General features: G+C 35.0%; 1 protein-coding gene across 1 annotated transcript in view; it reads right to left on the bottom strand.

Annotated features, from left to right (window-relative positions):
• Window positions 1-21,917, bottom strand: part of LOC149806864 (uncharacterized) — a 153,153-nt gene that overhangs the window by 8,501 nt on the left and 122,735 nt on the right. The window contains exon 21 of the mRNA XM_089958856.1: window positions 520-590. Within this exon, the coding sequence (XP_089814982.1) occupies window positions 520-590 (71 nt within the window). The remainder of the gene's footprint in view (window positions 1-519; window positions 591-21,917) is intronic.

A 21,917-nucleotide genomic window follows, 5' to 3' on the forward strand; every position in this document is an offset into this window, starting at 1 on the left:
ACTGAGAAACAAATGTAGAGAATATATAGTAAAATCAATTGTGTTCTGAGTCCATACTCCTCACAGTGGGTCATATCCCTTTAGAAAATAAGCTTAAAAAAGCAACAGCGAATGGAGACTCGAAATGTCGGCCACAGACTGCCGGCGGCTGTAGGCATCTTGAATTAAATTTGGGAATATATCTGTGTACAATCAATGCTTAACTACCGCTGTACAAGAAGCTACTTAGTGGTAGAGTCATTGCTACTACACCTGCTGACAATCGTGTGAAAACCGATGAAAGTATAGCACTGGAAGTCTGAAATGGGGGCATTTTACTTTTCGTTATGACGATAACAGCTGTTGAACAACACATTTGAAAGAACTATTATTTCATGTATGTATGTTTGTATGTATGTACGTATGCATGCCTCTTTTGTATTTGGGACAAAAGTACTAGCATAAATACAAACGGTGATGGACTAAAAGACCAAACATTCAAAGAGAGAGAGAGAGGGGGGGGGGGGGGCAAAAAATTACCAAAGTAATCTGTTTCTTCAATCGTTCCCCATCTTGATATCTGCGAATGTCTTTCTGTGCGGTACGATTTCCTGTCAATGAGAGGATGAAAATACTTGATTGAGTCTGTATTTGTTTAGAATGCATGTTTGTTCCTTTGTAAGCCAGATCTTATTGTCTTGTACATTCTGAAGTTAGATTCTGTTACGAAAACATTTGATAGGGATCATTTAAATTTAAGTTTAAATTGGACATTTCACGCTTATCTTCAGGAACTCAACATGCACATACAAAAATATGTCTCAATATAGAATATTCACCAGAGGGTCAAAGAACGGCGCAATCACATTCGCGAACCTTATTATCATATTCATATTCATATATATATATATATATATATATATATATATATATATATATATATATATATATATATATATATATATATATATATATACATTTCACAAAGAATCGCTTGGACATGAATACAAAACCCATTTCGCAATCAATCGACCGACACTTCTCGTTTCGTGCTATCAATCTACCAAGAAGGACGAAAGACTTCGCAGAATAAAATACACACAGGTCATTTTAAAGTTTGACTCTGCCATTATAAATGTAGTTCATTTATATCGAGATACCATAGTCTCATCACAGAATGGTCCCAAAAGGGATACTGGACGACAAGCGTCAACAAGACTGATGCTTCGTTAATCTCTTCTATGCTAAATCCATATTTTAAATTCAACAATAGGTTATGATTACTTCGCTTTTGTTCACATATTACAATGGTGCAATCATACAATCCAAGATTATGTTTTTTTGTATACGGACCTTTTGTAATTAGATAAGCCTATTAATCATTTAGAATGGCAAATTTTGAAATGCGTATTGATTATTGATACCATATTAAAGACGATCGTTAAAATAGTGAATATTTACTTTCAATTGTTTTTTAAATAAATCCTTTACATATTACAAATCCAAATCGACTCACACAATTCTGTCGCTATGCGTTGCTGTGTGTCCGGGTTCGATCAGATAATTGTAATAGCTTTTGTTCGTACTGTAACGCGTGCCTTCCATTACCATGTCTATGGTAGAGTGGAATATAATCGTAACTTCTGACTTCCACCCTAAATATGAACGTCTTGGGTAGGTCTCTCAGCTTGAAGACTGACCCGTGGACAAATGTCAGTTGGATATGTGCATTTATCTTCTCAAAGCCAGTTAAGACTGAACATGATTATAACTTAGGGAGATCGATAGTTTCTAATCTAAGGGGCAAAGTCAATTGGAGATAAGGATGAAACCTAGGGACAAGGTCAGCTTGTCTTTTCATGCCCAATAGTTGTATACGTTGTCAAAGGGTGTTGATCTCAACAGTTTCCAAGTTAAGACTAAGAGGCTAGGTCGCTGTTATTGAATAATTACCTCTAAATACACACATAGGGTTGAAAGAAAAATTCCAAAAGTATTGGCATAACCTACACCCATAGGACTATTACTGGCCGAGTTTTATTTGCTTAGTTTTAACAGTGTAGAGGAATTCAAGGTCATTAAGCACCTAAGACTGCATACATGTCAGAATCTCAAGATCTCCGCGTTATTATGAACCAACGCATGGATAACCAAGGCAAATGAATGAGCCAGTAATCTGCCTATAAATTCCTTATACAAATGTTGAAGAATATACGAAAAAGAATTTTCTGCCAGTAATACTTGTAACAGGTTGAAACTTGAATATCGGGGGAGAGAGAGGCATCACTAAATTTTTTTTTTGGTGTTTTTTTTTTTTTTCCTGTTAAGTTAGATGGGATAATAACGATATAGATATTAACTTCAAGACAGTAGCAGCGAGGATATTTGTATGATATTTTGTACACACACACACACACACACACACACACACACACACAATCTTTTCATATGGCTGGTGCTTTCAAAATAATTACACTGTCGTCAGAAACATTACCTACAACCGAGCAGCTTGCAAACGATCACATTCAAATTATTAGCATTCAATTTTTTAGTAACTTTATAAGTTTTACCGATAATGATGTTTGAATTATTTATACCATTACAAACAAGAATCAGAAACAAAATAGGGAATTGATAAATATTCCATAGTATGTATGTATGTATGTATGTATGTATGTATATATATATATATATATATATATATATATATATATATATATATATATATATATATATATATATATATATAACACAAGCATAATCGTACTTTTGCTTTCGTCGGGTAATATCTGAACGATAGGCATTGAAACATGGAAAAAGTTGTGTTTGGAGAAAATCGTTTGGAGAAGGGGCGATCATAAGAAACAACTTCTCTAAATAATGACGTGGGATGCTGAAACTGCATTTATCAGTAGTCTGACTAATATAATTTACATTATAATTTTGGCTAAAATGCAACTTTCTTGAGTACAATTGTGCTACGTCAACCAAAGAGGGACGCGTAATCACGGGTCACACCTTTTCTAAAAGATGGTATGGAACGCTGCAATTTAAACTTTTCCAACATTCACATCAGTATAAAGCTACACGATACATTTGAGAACCAATACACCTCGATAAAATTATCATGTCATGTGTTGAGAACGGGCGATCCTGATGCGTAACTCCTGTAAATGATGCGTTAGTGCGCTTGAAACCGAACTCATTCAAGACCTTCTTAAGAAAAGACACAATTCATATTTGCTTGAAATCCGACAGAAACAAAATGGTAAAGTTATGATGCGAAAAAAAGTCTGGAGGGCAAACCATAGTGATAGGGTGGGTGGGGAGATACAATGTCTGTAAATGATGTCGTACAACGTTGGAAATCGAGTAAATTCAAGATCTTGTCGATATAAAGCACTACTGCAAATCTGACTACAATCCTAAAACTTTTGTAAAGTGAAGCTGCTGAAATCAAAGTCAAAAGGGCATTTAATAATGAAGCATATCTCTTGTAAAGGGTGACTTGGTCCATTCCCGGTCTCTTCGATGTAAAATGGTATGCCAGATCTGGTTAAGTTTCACAATACTCGAAAAGTTCTCAAACGAAAGTTTGGGAGACAGACAATCGGGGACATAATTTCCTAAACGAAGACACACAAGACTGGAAACTGACTTTTTTCAAGGTCTCATAATATAATGCTGCAACCAAATTTGGTTAAAATCCAACAATTACCAAAGCATTTATCTAAAACAAATTGTTGATGGAGGGACTGCTATATGTTCCAAATAATTTCCGACAAAGCAACTCTTGGTTTGGGGTTTTAGAAACACAAAAGAACTGGCTTTATTAATTTATGATGCGTATAATGTTCAATGTGTGTTTCAAAGTATCACTGAACTCAAATAGAAACTTGAGTGTTTTTAAACATACTATGCATAATAAATGCAGATGAAGCAGACGGAAAGAAAGAATATTATCAATTCAATGCCTTTTTTAGCGGTTCAGACCATATTTTCATGCATGCGAAAATTATATTTCCCAGGAAAAATAAACACAATATCTCAACCTCCATTTATCGACGGTTGATCAGTTCTGATGAACTGATAATCATAATCGGTCTTTTGAATTTAAACCCATTTCCTACACCAATAAGTAATGCAGAAAATGGAGAGTAGGCCAGAGTGACCAAGCTGATCTTCATATAAAGATAGGCCAATAGTACTAGGTTGGTTTTGACTAAGTTCTGAGTATTGTATAAACCATTTACTATTGGTAAGTTCTTAATTATAAACATAAGTTGCTAGTTGCAAGAGTTATCTAAAGCTATCAAGAGCCGTATTTCATCAGTGGAAAGGTGTCACACACACACACACACACACACACACACACACACACACACATCCATTCTTCTAATTTAACTAAAGCTTGAAAGGAAGGAAATGTTTTGTCAAAAATGCTATCTGACATAAACCGTTCTTTGAAATAATCAAGATGTTAGGTTTAAACGACGTTCAAATATTCAGTTTAGAATAAAGAGGTACCACGCCTGAATTCAGTCAACGAAGTCGCTCGTAATTCCGATCTTTTTCTAGAAGTTTCCCAAAGTACTGATGTCATACATCCGACAATTTTTTTAGTAACTAATCTAATAACAACAACATTCACACGTGGCGCATACATTGAATCAAGAATAAAGAGTTTCAGGCCCGCATTTTATAATTGGATCTGAGAAGAAATAGCGGCATTATATCAAAATAAGACTTAGGTGAATATTGGTGATCAATCAGCTGAGGCGCTGAAATATACAATGAAGCGCGAACTTGGGCTGAAGACAGTCCGACATAGCGTGGTGTTAGCGTCTTATGTTTAACACGATGACGTCATCAAATCTTGTGTTGCGGCTTTCGACTGAAATCGGTTAACTTATGGATCTCCCCGATGGTACACGTGAAAAATTATCTACTTTTAATGGAACCCAACCATGTTAAGGACCAATATCTTTCAAGATTCAGGATTTTTCAGACGATTTGGCACATACGACTTTTTGCACTAACTGCGTCATCGAGGCTTTAAACTTAGAGACAACGCAATATATATAAATATATATATTCATTGTTTTTATTTTACTTTTTTAAAAATGAATATGGACGAGTCAATACGGTAATGAAGTCATGAGAAAGCATTATTCTTGCAAAGGCAAAAGTTGCAAACAAAATTGCAGCTAACAAACAAAGAAAAATTTAGAATATGATAATTGTATAGCCAAACCAGTTTTCTTTATAGGTTTCCTAATTGGAAGTACTTTTACAATGGTTGGCAAGTTCTAGGCGAGTCAATATTGATCAATAGCACTAGACCTAACAAAAACCTAAAAATAATTTTAGCCTTCAACTATTTAACTATGTGCAAAACAACACGACGCATGTAATTTACTATTTTTACCGTATTTATATGCATGCATGAATGTACGCTGATTGATTAGTGTTAATGGCATATAACCATATGAAATGTCATATCGTTTACATCCAAATGGAGTAAAATGTCTTGCACAGAACCACACAACAACAAACGACCCTAACTCAGTCATGTAAATGGACATTTCTGGTAAAGCGGGAGCCACGGTAACTCATTTGAATGATGATCGGATTTTGAAATCAAATGGTGATGGGTTCGATACCTGCCCCATTCACCCTCCACCCACTCCGCCTAACTTGGTGCGAACGCCTCGATGTGTCCTCGCCATTATATAGCCATTACTGCGTTGAAAGTGCTGTTATGAACTAACCATCAACATTTGGTCACAAGTCTTGCATACCGTCTTAGTTATCCATGTATAGTAAACATTTATCGTCTGGACGCAGATTGTTAAAAGTTTTCGATCATGCTGATTCAATATATCTTCTTACCCGTTGCTAACACCATACACACAAAAACAGAGAAGAAAAGAAAAAAGAAAAAAAGATCATGTTGAAAATATCAGAAAGCTACCTGTAATGTAATTTCTAATTGTTCGTTTCTAAAATTAATACTACCAAAAAATAGAGTTCCTGTCCAAAATAAATAAAAGAAGTGTCCCCAAGACCTTGGCCTTATACATATAGTTTTAACATACAAACAATTTCAAAAGTCTTCCCGAGGTTGAGAGAGAGAGAGAGAGAGAGAGAGAGAGTATTCTGACCTCAGATACATTTTATCCTTGTTGACAGCGGTGGATGTATTCGTCATCACATTAGGATGTGTTTAAACTCCTAGCATGTCACAAGGCGGTTAAACTTATTAAAGATTTGCAGTTCTTGTTTGGGAATGTCTTCAAAATTCATCCCATTTCACCTATTAAACTGTAATGATCACATAAGTGCCATAATACATAAATCCGTTTTGTGCAATGCTATAATATATCCATGAAGATGTATTTATTTTCTGGACTGAGTCATTACAGGTTTACAATGAGGTTCTTTACCAGGTGTTTTTCAACCGTAGATATGCAGTTGCGATATCCTGTAGATACTCCTTTGAAAAGAGCCATATTGTTATAGCCTCTTTGTATCTTCAGAGCACTACCTGTAATATAATTACAGTAATTTGTAAATTGATACTATGTGATTGATCATATTCACTCTATGCAGAACAGGTGAGGACTAGTATCAACAGAACACGCTTCTACACGGAAGATGAGAGCTACAAGGCAATGTGAGGTGTACATTGTGCGATGTACATTTCGGTACCTCGGTGACTGCATAGTTTTGTGTTAAATTGATCACAATAGATGACCTTTATTTCTACATTAACTTTCAACCGATTCATGTGTAATCCTTTTTAGTTCCATTGTATAATGCACTCATATTGGATGCAATTTAACAGATAACTTCTATTTTAAAATAAATTTTCATTAACCTGGACCAATTATATAAAATAATTGTCTACTGCCATTTGACCAAATAAAGCGAATCTAAATCAAGAAACCTCGAATATTAGGTACAAATAATATCGGCTAAAACTGGTGTTGGTACAAATAATATCGGCTAAAACTGGTGTTGGTACAAATAATATCGGCTAAAACTGTGTTGGTACAAATAATATCGGCTAAAACTGGTGTTGGTACAAATAATATCGGCTAAAACTGTGTTGGTACAAATAATATCGGCTAAAACTGGTGTTGGTACAAATAATATTGGCTAAAACTGTGTTGGTACAAATAATATCGGCTAAAACTGGTGTTGGTACAAATAATATCGGCTAAAACTGGTGTTGGTACAAATAATATCGGCTAAAACTGGTGTTCTTATTAAACTGCAATTGCAATTTTTTACATATTTTTTTTTCTTCTTCATTATTATCATTCTTTTTAGCCTCCTTTTGGTCCAAATGAAATTTTCTTCTTTGCAATAACATAATTATTCTTGACACACCTTCATCTAAGAATTAGTTAATTCAGATAATACATTTACTCCGAGACTAGCATTACGGGAGTTCAGGGGGAACTCAAACGTACACGTAAACTATTATATCTGTTAAATGGAAATGACCTACGTGATTCTTCTATCGTTTGTTCAATATAATACCGCTGAAGCCCCTGCTTATTTTGATTCTATAGGTCACGAAACACATTTATCTAAAGAATACATGCTTTGGGGATATACAGATAAAGGAATCTCAATGGACAATGAAGCAAGGCTCAAATCAAATGAAATTGTGTGACAAGGAAATAATTGGGCTATAATACTGGCCTATGATAAAGTTGAAGATTGATCCAGCAAGCAACAGGGAGGGTGAACAGGCCGATTTTGGAGCAAGTCCTCCTTGAAAATAAAGCTTCATACGAAAGAAATGAAAAATACAAAATCAATAACGTCAAACCGAAGCCCGTAACTGACCGAGATTTTCTCTAATTGGGTTAGCTCATTGGGTTACTTTGTCTATGTCGCTTGTGTCTTCAAATCTGTATGCGTGTTTGTTTACCTGTCGGACACTTATTGTTGGTCATCACCCTCTTTGTTGCTGTACTTTATTGTGTGAGTAATTAAATCATCATTATGTCAATAATGGAATCTCACAGCTAGATTAGCTCTAGAGCGACTAGAGGTCACTAATGATATGGAAAAATGGGAACCAACCTGGAAATAGAGTATATATGGGTTTAGCTGACAAGGATTGGTTAATAATGTAAGTAATGTTTTAGGAAAAAGAATCTTATGAGAGCTTATCCTAGTTGTAAGTGAACAAAAATAGAGACATTGTTTTATTGATGGAATTTCAGTCCATGAACAGTCTTGAGTTTGGAACACTCATTACTAAAATTAGCACCTGACTTTTTGCTGCGGAATTCAAAGCACATGTTTTAAACACATGCAGGTCCAGAAAATGCCGCGGCTCATATCCTTTCCTCTACACAGAAGCTGACATCCAGGTTTCATCTATACTGATAAATATAGGCTGATCATGAGCACTAAGAAATTTTACTTTATTGAATTTTTAATATCATGGTGTTTGCATAGGTTTACTATGGGGACTGAATTAGTACTGTGAGTCCTAGAGATAAATAAGAAATATATCACGGTTCATGATGCTGTCGAGCAGCAACTACAAGCGCGTCAGGAGTCTTAGGTGAATTTGCAGAAGGTACAGAACAGTTATTTAAACCAATTGTCGAACCAACCCCAAAAAATTGTTACATCAACGGAGGCGGCTCAAAAAGCTCTTGATACGTTACCTGTTGATATTGTTGACTGTCTTCAAGCAGCTCAACCACCACGCCAGCAACCTCCTCGACCACACTCTGAAGTTCAACCACAACCTCTGCCAAGAGTCAAAATTAACATTACAGATACATTCACGTCTGAAGGTATTGCCGCTCTCAAAGACCCAAACCAAGTAATTAATATTGCCGCGTATGGATATCGTGATAGAAATAGGTATATGAAACTCCAATATGTCAATACTCTAAAAGTTGCTGATTGGGTCAGGGATATATATCGCATCGCTACTGATACTCCGCAAATCAGATATGAGAAATATATTAATAGTTTTGACATATTTGACAATACAGTATATGAGTATATTGAACAAGTAAAGCAAGAAAGGAGACTTAAAGAAGAAAAAATGAAGCAGCAACTTGAAAAAGCTAAAGCAGAAAGGAAATCAGACTCAATAGCATGGAAGACGAATGCAGATAAACAACAAGTGAGGAAGAAGGAGCAACTGGAAGTGGTCTTGTTACTCGAGGAAGTGGTCTTATTACTCCATGTCCAAATAATGTCCTTGCCGCTGTTGAACGATTAGAAATTTTGATTGGCGGAAGACGAGCCGGTAATAATTCCCCACAATTATTAATGAAGCAGCTGATATTTGTCAACGATTATTTACAGGCGGTATCATGGACATTAATGTTTATCGGTCTGTCATCGATGAAATCGTTGATGATTACCAAAGTGATTGAGGTATGCATTAGATACAATGACTAAAATAAGATGATCATATATAATGCTCAATGTGGACCGATCATGGTTAAGGTGATAATTTCGCGATTACCTATGTATAAAGCGATCTACGATGATGGACTCGGTGATGTTGTTCAGTGTCTATTTAGAAAGATAGCCCCAAAAGCATTACCGATTGCAAAACAATTATCGCTGAAAGATATTCATATTGTTCGTGATAAAGGTATTGGTGCTGTTGCTAGCTAAACATCCTCAGCAATCAAGGATAGACTAGCACGATTAATACGACGAATGCCACAGCCAGTAAAATTACCCAGCACTGAAATTATGCCTGCAAATAGTAGTAAAATAATAAATCAAGCTGCAAATCAATAACTATCAGAGTTGGCTGGTGTACTACTATCAGAAAAAGAGAAAAATATAACTGCGAGTTTATTAGCAGGAAGTGGTCTTCGTGTTAGACGATAGCAATTATAATAAAATGTTTAAACATATATCTGATACAGCATTTGACATGGATGCGCCAGTTCTCAAAGATGAATCTGTGCGCAATTATCAGTATTATTCTTATGACGCACGAAAGTAGAAGTAGATATTTCTTATCCGCTGAAGCTTTTACTGAAGAAGAAGGTAGACTTTTACAAGAAGATTGTACAGGAATCAGAAATAGTGATCGACATGGTTTTGCTAACAATGGTATTATGGCGTTATTTAAAAGTGCTATATACACGATTGACGGAAGACCCATGGAATCATGCCTGGAAAACGTCGATATTGCCACGACGATACCTGGCCTTGCAAGATACAGCGATGATTATTCGAGATCAGCTGGTCCGTCAATGATGTTTGCAAAGGATACAACTGATCATCCAGAACAGCAGACAGTATTATATAAGACGACCAAGAAACGCCGTCGACGGCGCTGACGCTGATGTGTGGCCGGTGGTTCATGATGCTAATCCAGAATTTAACTCAGGATTTTGCGCACGTAGATTAATGTTAAATGATGAAGAATTTTCATGTGTGATTCCATTATCACATATATTTGGATTTTGTAGAAATGTCAGAAAGGTTATTTTCGGAGCCAAGCATACAGTTGTACTTGTTAGAAAAGACAACGAGAATGATGCAGTCTGGCCACCCGACGCAGTTGGTGCGTGTATAGTAAAGACTAACAAAACATTCATTGTGGATGCCAGTAATGACTCCAACAATATCTGAAGAACGTCTACTCTCTTTTATGAGTCAAGGTGGTAAATCAACATTGTCATGTTTGACGATGACAACAGACTGTATTTCAAGTAAAGTTGCTGGTTTATTTACATGTCATATAGCATCATAGCAGGGTGTTTCTGCACTGCGACATATATGTATCGCATTTCAGGAAAATGCACGAGAAACCACACAAATACGAAATACAATGATATTTGATACGCTTGGAGTTAGTGAAGTTTCTTTAAGGATAAATGCGCCTCAGGAACTATCCGAAGAAGTATTATTTAGTTTTGATCACAATCATGCAGCACGTGCTTATCATCGGTTGATGACATTTATGGGGCGTGATCAGAATGTCGATTCTGGTTTGCAGATATATCAGTGTGATTTTACAACGCTGTATCTTATCTATTACTTTTCGTTGGAACATTTAGACTTACTCAGGCAATCTGTCGCTGATATACACTTCCGAGCACATGTAGCACGATCACCACCAAGAATACTTTGTCCACCAGTCATTCCTGGTGATTACAGTGCAATCGTTGTTATACTCTCAGACAAAACAATGCTACCTGAAGGTGTTGGTGGACGAATGAGATTTATTGATGCCCCAGTGGAAAACATGTAATTAAATCGCTCATGATATCATAATGTCATCATGTTAGTGTTACTCTGACTCCTGGTCAGACTAAAAGCTTCAATCGAAATCAGCAAATAACTGAAAAAAATAAAAACTTGAAGGTGGTCAAAATAAACTATCACTGTCAGAACGTCAACTCGGGCACTTCAATAAAGCAAAGAATCAAAAACAGGTGTTGGACTTAATCTTTCTGCGGGTGCCATTAAAGACGCAGTCACGACGGGTGGTATATTTCCACTTCTTGTAGCTATAGCAGTGTTAATAGCCGCTGAGTCCACAGCTGTCGGCAGAGTGCAAAGCACTCATTTCAAAACACTCCCGTCTGGTATTCAACATTACCAACACAGACAATAACCGAACCGCCAATATGTGGCCGTGATATAATTGCTATACTCGACGCTGTGTCAAGGTCGCTGACACCACCTCATAAAATCGGGCACGAGTATACAAGTAGACGGTATATCTGTCCACTGTGGTTTAAAACAGATTCTAAAATATTATGGTAGATATTTACGGAAGATCTTCTCGCCTGAGTAAAACTCAGCGTGGGGACTTATCTAAATATGCAACCCATGACTAGGTCAAGAATGAACTCGCTAATCATTTGAGTCTCGCAAATGTGACCAAAATGAAGTTGTTGTTTTTCAGGATAAACAAGGGCGATAAAAGACGAGAAATATCCCGTTGACAGATATTATTTTGCGGGTTCCAGATGCGACCGAAGATAACTTAGTGGTGTTTACTAAAAACTTTAAGATTAAAAACTCGGAGGAATCAGTTCTATCAATCATGGGAGAAATTGCTGGACGCATCAGAAGAATTGGAGATATTATGTATGCAGATCTGAATATGAGTAAAAATACAATTATTAATGTGAGAGAACCGTTGACATAATTGTGAATTCCGCGTCCGCTTTTGTCATTGGAACTGGCGTATTGCTATCAACAATAACAATGACATCACCAGCAGTTGTAACAATTTGTGTTTCAGCTGCAACAGCAGTTGCTGATATTCGTGATATCATCGCCAAAAAATATATACATGCACAAATACAAAATTACATGAATATACAATAAAATTACATACAGCGATACTAGCATACTCCAAATTATCTCCGTTGATATCATCAGGCCTTAGCGATGGAATAATATCAAACAGTGAGTTCACAGAAATGATTAATATTTACAATGATGCATTAAATGTATCGGAATCTGCGTCCGATTTAGAAAATAATAATAATAATAATAATAATAATAATAATAATAATGTCAACGTCAAACGAATTGCTGCAACAGATCGTGACTAATACAAATACGTTGAAAACCACGATGATATCAGCACGCTCAACTAGTTCTGAATTTAGTGTTAGTTTTCCAATTGCAATTCCAGTAAAAGAAATAGCGCTAGCACAATTGCGAGTATATCACACCTGGCCAAATATTAAATCAAAATAATTTGGTGGGTTACAAGCAATTATCTAAATTATATATGCGTATAAAAATAAACCCGTTGAAACCCCCGATTGGCAAGTTATTGGTATTCCCACATGTAATTATCAGATCGAACAAATCAACGATGAATTTCAGCGCATAATTAAATCTAATACTAACAGAGAATCTAAAATAGATATTACTGTTCACGAACCATCATTATCAGCGGCGATAGAAATACATTCGCTAGGTTATGCCGTTGATATGTACAAATTGTACTAGGATGGCCAGAGATACCACCTGTTTATCAAGGACCGTTAGAACCAAAGCTAGATGATTTTTATTACAGATAAAACATTTTTTTAAGTATCCAGACTATCGAAAGAAATATCCATGGGCATATATCGTAAGTAGTCGGGTAAAAGATGATGAAGATATCTATTTTACTGCGTCTGATGGTGAAAAGCTTCCTAGAGTATCAAGAACTTTACATAATTATGACGATGATGGGAATCCAATTATCGACGAAGAGTTTATTGACGCATTTTTCAATAAAATTAAATCTGAACACCTTCAAGTAGCAATCTAACAAACATTATTCTCCAGTATCTCACAATATTACAACGATGATGTAAAGCAACATATTATTGAAACGGAACAACATTTAAACCAGGTTACATCGGATCTCGAGTATATCAAAACAATTATATTTGAAACAGTGACTACCCCCGGTGATAACTTCGGTGGTAACTTAGTTGATATAACCAAACCTCTCAAAACAATACTTAGGCAATTATTTTTCTATCATTATTAAATAACAAAAGGACACTTACCAACATTTAAATTACCAGGATTTAATGCCGATGAACTAATAAAATCAGTCAATGATCTTATCAATGAATATATTCCACAAATCGTCGAGTCATGAAGAATAACAGACCCACCAGCAACTATTCCAAAATATAACAATGCTCCATTCGGTGGAGGCAAGCATATTTCACCAGGAATTGTTAACGATCGCAGTCAATCTTGTATGTGATGTAATTGACGGCAGTTATCAAGTTGACCTTGAAAAATCCAGTCAGGCCCAGCAAGGATATATTCTATATACATTCACGCCTCAAGTGCCTACAGGATATTTGATCGTACACGAACCCATTCATCCGGTTTATCTGTGGTCTCATAATCGGTTATTATCAAGGATACATTTCAAACTTACTGACCAAACCGGACACCTTAAGATACGAAGTTTTGAATTTAAATCTGATTTTATCGTTATTAATATTATTTCAGATTACTGGTTAATTTCATAGATTTGACGGGTATATTGCCCATAATCTATCAGATTATCAAAAATAATTTCACTGTTTTGACGGGTATATTGCCCATAATTTTTCATATCAAACAATTTCATCAAATTGATCGGGTAAATTGTACTCATAATAATACAAATCACATCGAAAACAGAAAACATTAAATAATAATAATAATAATAATAATAATAATAATAATAATAATAATAAATATTATACGCGTGATTATTCGGTGTTATAATACTTTCATTTTTAAAATCCGTTAATACTTTCCCTTTTTTCCCTGTTACTGTCAGTGCTTTCACAATAACTACGGTCACTGTTGACAGATCATTCATTTTCACTGCCACCAGTAACAGAGTTACTTGCAGACATAATCCTTTTCAGTTGTCTCACACGTGTAATAATAATCATTTTTGTTTCGTATTCGTGAGATAATTGTGATCTATTTTTTTAATCGCGCGTAAGAGAGAAACAAATTTTTCAACTTCTGTACCTTTGACTTTCGCCGAGGATTGTTACATAGATTGTTGAATCAGATTAAAGAACCTGTATTCTGCTGGTAATGTATTTCTATCTTCAAATATTTGTTGCCATAATGATTGCAAATCACACAAAAATCATGATTCAGTTTATCAGATATTTTTATACCGTCATGTTTTAATTTTTGAATTGCAGAATAATATTAATATTTTCTAAAGTCATTATATAATAAATATATATTTAAAATAAAAAATATATTTACAGAATACTAACTTAATTCTATAGACAACACAACCTCCATGTGAACTCCTAGATTACCAAACGATGTTGTAGCAAGTTCAGAGGTCGATGCAAAAAATCTACACAACATAAGCCTATTTGAACTCCTATATTACCAACCGACATTCTAACAAGTTCAGAGGTACACAATATTAACACAACACAACCCAAATGTGAAACCCCATGATTGCCAGACGACATTCTAGCAAGTCCAGAGGGTACATATATACAGTATATAAAATCTTAGCTCTAAGAACAGCACAACCACATGTGAACTCGTAGATTTCCAAGCGATATTCTAGCAAGTTCAGAGGGCGATACGAAATATTTAAAGTATATATAATCTTAGTTCTATGGACGGTACAAAATATAATCCTATCTAACTTAATTCTAACGACGATACAACACTAACTTATTCTATAACTTAGCTCTATGGACGGCACAATACATATACGGGGCCTTCTCTACGTTCAACAGATTTCTGCACAGCCTCCCCATAATCAAATCCAGGGAGTGCAAAAGAGCACCCACCACCTGGTGACATGGTGGGAGGATGTACTTTTTCTTTTAAAGTTCGAGCTTGGAGCGAACCACAATACTTAGAAATCCAAAAGTGGCTCACGCAATGGGCGTGGCTTTATCGCTGTTTGTATCTTTCTTAATTATTATCGCTGACAAAGTCTAGAAGAAGCAAGAAACCTGACAGATTCAGAAAAATAAGGGCAATGTTTCTTAAAAACCAACTAAAAATAGTATTCATCAGTAAAAAAAAAATTAACAAGATACAGGCTCTACCGTTATCTGACACAGTTATATCTCTTGACTTAGTTTAATGACAAAATCATTGACGTTGAAGTTCTCTGTCTTACAATAAAGTTACACTCTGAAGAAGATACCTTTGTTTGTATTTCTTTGAAAATACCGATTTGGTTATATTATTTGCATTAAAAAATTAACAAAAGAAAATAATTATTTATAAGCGAAAAGTATTGCAAAATACAGACGAGATAACATTTTAATAGCTCTATTTTTACCCGACAGAATTATTTCTTTCAATCAGGAGTGTTCGTATCTAACACAATGGGAGATACTGAAATATTATTTTTTGTTTATATTTCTTCGAAACCCGTTTTATCCGCGTCGATCTCAACCAAATGCATGCAAATGTCAAGATGTTTGCAGGCTGCATTCATCAATCGAAATATTATTTCTTCACCTGTCTCTGTATTTGCGGATTTAACCGCCCTTTTCGCATTTATTTTATTTTTACCGGTACCACAAAATTTGCAATTCTGACTGTGTAATGACCCGCCAATTATTCAAGGAATTATTCTTCGGATCTGAATTAATATGATCGATCACAAAACCGTCTTGGATTACTCCGTGAAAACACCCGTACACGAACCTATGAGAGTAATACTTTTTCTTCCCATCAACACCAAACATTAGATAACCATTATTATTAACAAAACCGACTGGTCTTTTTTAGTCAACGGTTCATAATTAAACCATGACGAGATGCCTCATAATTTTTGATAATAGGATTTTTCACAAATTCATTTTGGTCCATTTTTTAAAATAATATTGTCTAAATAATTCTTTTGAAAATCTGGCGAGACAGTCTTCAGCATTTTTTAAGACCTTATCATTGCCAGCATTTTTTAAATATAATAATATCTGTTCAGTTCTGAATTTTTCACCACCGCATTGCACACACAACTGCGTTTCTTCTCTAACCCCAACAACATGCTTCAAACACGATTTTGGTCCTAGACTCCCTCTTCATACACTTTGTAGGTGAAGTCCACATAATTGGTTTACGCAGGCTTTGTTACGGAGAGAACCTATCATTAGTCATTTACAGTTATTCCTTGTTTGAATCATTATATATATATATATATATATATATATATATATATATATATATATATATATATATATATATTTCAATTTAAATATATATTTGCCCTAATTAAAATATGGAAGAGTTTGAGAGATTATCTACAATCGAACCTTCTAAAGATAGATTCAATGTTGTCAGAAGAACAACTGACTTATCAAAGCAAGCTCTGGTTGATCCAACGAATAAAACTCTGAATAAAAGTATTCATGATGCCAAGAAAATATTTCGTGATGATAGTGCAGCTCATGTGTGATGAACATTCAGAATTATGCATGCAATGTTGATGCTACAATGATTAACCAACATACAGTGATGATTATTAATTATCTCAACAATCAGATATATTTTTTAGAGTAAAATGTATTCGGAGTTAGACGATACTTGGATTATCTGTGACAAACGTGACTCTGTCCATCTTCACACAGGAAATATTGTTACGTTAAATAAAAATTCCAAACCAGGAATGTTGACTGGTATTGACAAACCATATTATGAATGAGCATATCCTGTGACTGCAGCTATTTATGCAACATATCCGCTGAATAATAAAGCTAGCATTCATGATCTCAAACCAATGAAATGTTTTAAGATAAAGTGTATAGCTGAGCGAATTACAGAGTATTTCACAAACGCAAAACTAGAAAATGGATCTAAGACATAACAAAATGAATGAGTGGGCAAACCAGAGCATCTATCAAAGATGTTGCTGAACTGAGAAAGAAAATAAAATTTCCAATAATAGTAAAATCAATAACCAGAGAGATTTTGTACGAATCGAAATATAAATTGAAAGGAGCTCCGATAAATATTATTGATCATAATGCACATGCCTGGACATTGGCTATAACTATATTTCCACAAAATCAAACTCTTCAGTTCTATAATGGTGATATGTTTGATTTTATCAGAAATATTAGTAAAAACTATCTTGTATCCGATAATGGAAACTATGATCAATTTGTACAACCTAATGGAGATATTTATTGTACAGAATCTCACCAAGAAGAAATGAAAAATCTTGCGCTGAAATATACCCATGATGATACTGAACAATTATTGAATAATTGTTTTACCATTACGTCAGTTGCTGCTCATTTTACTCAGAAGGAAAATTCATGGAAACCAACACGTTTGGAATTTTTTTAAGAAACAACGCAATCGTATGGAACACGAACATGGTGGATTGTGGAATACCAGATATGATTATAAAGATATTATCTTGGTTTATATGGTTGCATGTTATCCTGGAAGTTTTCTTGGATGGGAGAATGTTCTAAATACTGTAAGAGATTTGGACATCCAACACACAAGATGACCAGAGTAGCAATAAACAGACCTTTTGACTTAACTAGATTCGGTTGTACTGAATTTGCACTCGATTTTGACGTTATGTTGTTTCATCAGAGATGAAACTGCACCAAGATATTCCTTGCCAGGAACAACCTGTAGAAACTGTGGCCATCATAGACCACCACGTTGATAAATCTGTTCAAATGCAGATGCAACTTCAGTTGCTCTATTAGTTAATAGTGGTTCTTCTCCGTTATTTCTACTTGCAATGGTTCTTCTCTGTTATTTCTACTTGCAATCTCAATGACAGTCAACGTGTATTTGTATGTTCGTGATTGACATCTACCAATTTTAATAGTATCGTATGGTAAAAACAAAATATCTGCTTGATGAACTTCATTGGGAGTGCTGACATCAAACTTTGTGTATTGAATTTGTTTAGGTGGTGGTAGAAATTTGCCCTATTGCCTGTCATGCTAACCATTTTACAGTAACAGTACGTGTGACAGTTGTTGCATCAGCAAATTTACAAATCGCTGCTCTACCCCTCCAATATCCTCTGGGGCTATATAAAATTGATTCCATTATAATAATGGTAATTGGTTGTTTAATTACTGGCCCCTAGCATTAGTTTACCTTTTATCATGGATTTTACTAGGAAGCTAGCAATAATTATATCCAGGAAGATGTTTTTCTCCTGGGTCTTTATCCCATGGAGCTCCTGGTAAATTTCCTAATGAAGTGGCAATATCACCACATGTCTTCATACGAGACAAAATAAATTTGTATTTTTTTGTACTTCATTTCACACACTTGCCTGTAAGTGCACGCTTTTTATTTGTTATTATTGTTTTTAATCCACTGGTGGAGGTGGATGCTCTGCATCAAACACAATATAAATCTATATTATTATATTTCTACAACATGGATATTATTGATTTCTCAGTGACAGAAAGCAAGAGCGAGTCAAACATCATCCAGCGCTACCAAATTCTATCAGAGCAATTATCATAGGTCAATCTGAGTCTGGTAAGATGCAATTATTACTTAATATGATAATGAGATGGCTCAAGCGGGATAAGTTATGCTTAGTGGCACCATCTGTAGATGATCAGAGATACTATGATGTACTCAAAGATTTTAATGAAAATGCAAAATTGTTGGACAAGGATGGTAATGATATTATTGATTTTCTCACCTCGATGGATTTATTAATAATGTCATAGTGTATGATGATATAATACTGACAAACAGTCAAATTCAACTCAAATATTTTCTCGAGGCAGACATAAAAACACGGATGTGATTTATTTTACTCAGCAATATACACAAATACCTTAAGTGATCAGAGATAACTGCAATATTTTAGTTGTGTTTCATGGAGTTGATACACACACTCTGCAAAATATTCATCAAACTTCATCTTCAGGGGACATGGACATAATCAAATTTAGACATTTCTTTTCAAAAGCACAATCTACCCCACACGGATTTATCATAATTTACATGATCCTCAGTCGTGATACTGTGTAGGTCTTGATAAAATTTTGGGTTAAGAAACAGCAGCAGGGAGGGCGCATTCAAAAATGAGTGTGTGGGTGTGTAAACGAACACACATACAAATTTGAAAACATGAATGACAAAGATGAAGTAAGAAAATGAGGTAACCCAATTAGAGAAAATCTCAGTCAGTTAGAGGCTTTGGTGTGATGTTATTGACCTTGTATTTTTTTTTTTTTTGCATGAAGCTTTATTTTCAAAAAAGTCTTGCTCCAAAATTGGTCTGTTCACCCTCCTTGCTGCTCCACAGCTTACTGAGGGGGAGGGGACAGGCTGGTTGCCCAGGCACCAAAGGTCTTGGGGTGCTAAAACCCCTTTGGGCCCTCATCATTCGTCCTGGGCACTATTTACCCTTAGTCTGCCACTGGATTGATGGTCTCCAACAAAGAGTTAAATTGCAAGGTACAATAAAGGTGAAACGTTCTTTCTATACTGTCACTGCTACAGTATTTGATATTAAATTATCTGTTGGAGGATAAAGGATGAAGTGCTGAGTGCACTGGACAACAGAAAAATGTATTACCTGCTACAGAATGAAATACAATTACTGAAAGCAGAATAAGTGTATAATTTACCTTAGATGATAGATGAAAGAGAAGGCGAGGTGTTACGCATATCAGTCATGAATCTATGAGTTGTTTTTTTATATTTATTTATATTTTGACATTTATCCATGACACCAAGATCAAAGTTATTCAAAAGCACCTGACACAAGCTGACCCGTGTCACAAAGGAAGGATGGCTAGCTATTTAAGGCTCTAGCTTTCCTGCCACAGCCTGTTCTAATAATTTTACAGTTAGTGATGAAATAAAAGTCGGGCCAAATGCTTAGTCAACATAAATACAACATGTAACAGCATGTAATAATGTGGAAAATGGGAATTCCATTGTCTACCGTGTCCCGCCTGTTCCACTGATATACAGAGTTTAAAAAAAAAAAAAAAAAAAGCAAAAGCAAATAAAAACAGCCACTCAAACAAAAAGTGGTAATTGTGATATGGTTTCATGAACACAAATACAAGTCCATAAAGGCACAAAAGAAAGTCCTCGTTCATATTTGTTTTGAGATTTTAGAATGGTATGAAAAGCCTCAAGCTGATGTATACGGGGACACCTAAGAGGGTATTACACACCTAGTCAAGTCAGAGGTCAATGAAGGATACTAGATTTTATCTGTGGCAGTTCCATTTTTCAGAACGGTTTGTTCATTTTGCTTAAAAAGGCCATTGTTTTAAATTTTTAACTGAAAATTGACTCATTATAAATGGGAAAGCAAGTGAGATGGGATTCAAATACCCACCCAACTCACATCCCTATAGATACTTATAATGACACCGATCATTCGCAGGCGAGGCAGCAATCTCTTCCCACTGCAATACCTTTGCCTGAAGCAGTAAATCCTAAATCAATATAAACATAAATTAACCAAAATTAGCAGAAAAAAGTGAAAAGCAAAAAATGACCAACAAACAGACACATTATATTTGTAATGAAAATGTTAATGTAGTTTCATTTTAGTTTACAAATTTCTTTGCTTAGAAATGTGATTGAGCAAATACACTATTCCATAAACAAATGGGATTCATCCAAATATAATGTACAGACAGTGAACTGAGGTAAAGAAATACATATATGTAAATGATTCTGCACACTGTTTATTAAAAATAAAGATAAATACCAGATCTTAAAATAAAAATCAATATATAGTACGTGACTCCAGTCGCAGTGACATCTACTGTGTAACTTCCACATTAATGTCAGCTCCTATAAGATTAATTCCCAATTTTTTTTCTTTTTTTGGGGTTATTTTTATACCATTCATTGGTGTGCTCAATACCAGACACTCTCAAAAGACTTTTACTACTGTTTTTATCAAAATGTTTATCCAGATATTTTGCATCTGATGCACTATCTCCGAAAAATGTCCTGCCATTCAAAAGAATGAACATCTTTCAATTTCACCTACATACTGCATTATATAGGTCAAACATCACACAACAAAGAAAAACATGTTGTCTACCACCTGATATATGTTTTTGTACATGACAAATTTACATTACAGCTTTTAACTGTCTGGATCAACCAGAGCTATTAGTCTTGGGTGCATTACAAAGGACACCTACTCACAACAATTTACTTGTGATGGTCTCAAACAGAAACTTGTGTAAGAATGGTAAACCAAAGTTAAGAGGAGATGGGCATTCAAGTGTCATATAACACCTCAAATTGATGAAATGGAACACTTGAAATTATAAATTAATTCAAGATAAAATAAATTTAAAGCTACATGCCAAAGTTAGTAAAATTCCAACAATCCTTGGTCAAGTAATGCTGCAGAAACAATGTTTTGATCATGGACAATCAATGGCAATAACTCCTGTAAATGAAGCTGTGGCTTGTTT

The sequence above is a fragment of the Sinohyriopsis cumingii genome, chromosome 1 (genome assembly GCF_028554795.1).
Source record: "Sinohyriopsis cumingii isolate HCF-2022 chromosome 1, ASM2855479v2, whole genome shotgun sequence".
Classification (NCBI taxonomy): Eukaryota; Metazoa; Mollusca; class Bivalvia; order Unionida; family Unionidae; genus Sinohyriopsis; species Sinohyriopsis cumingii.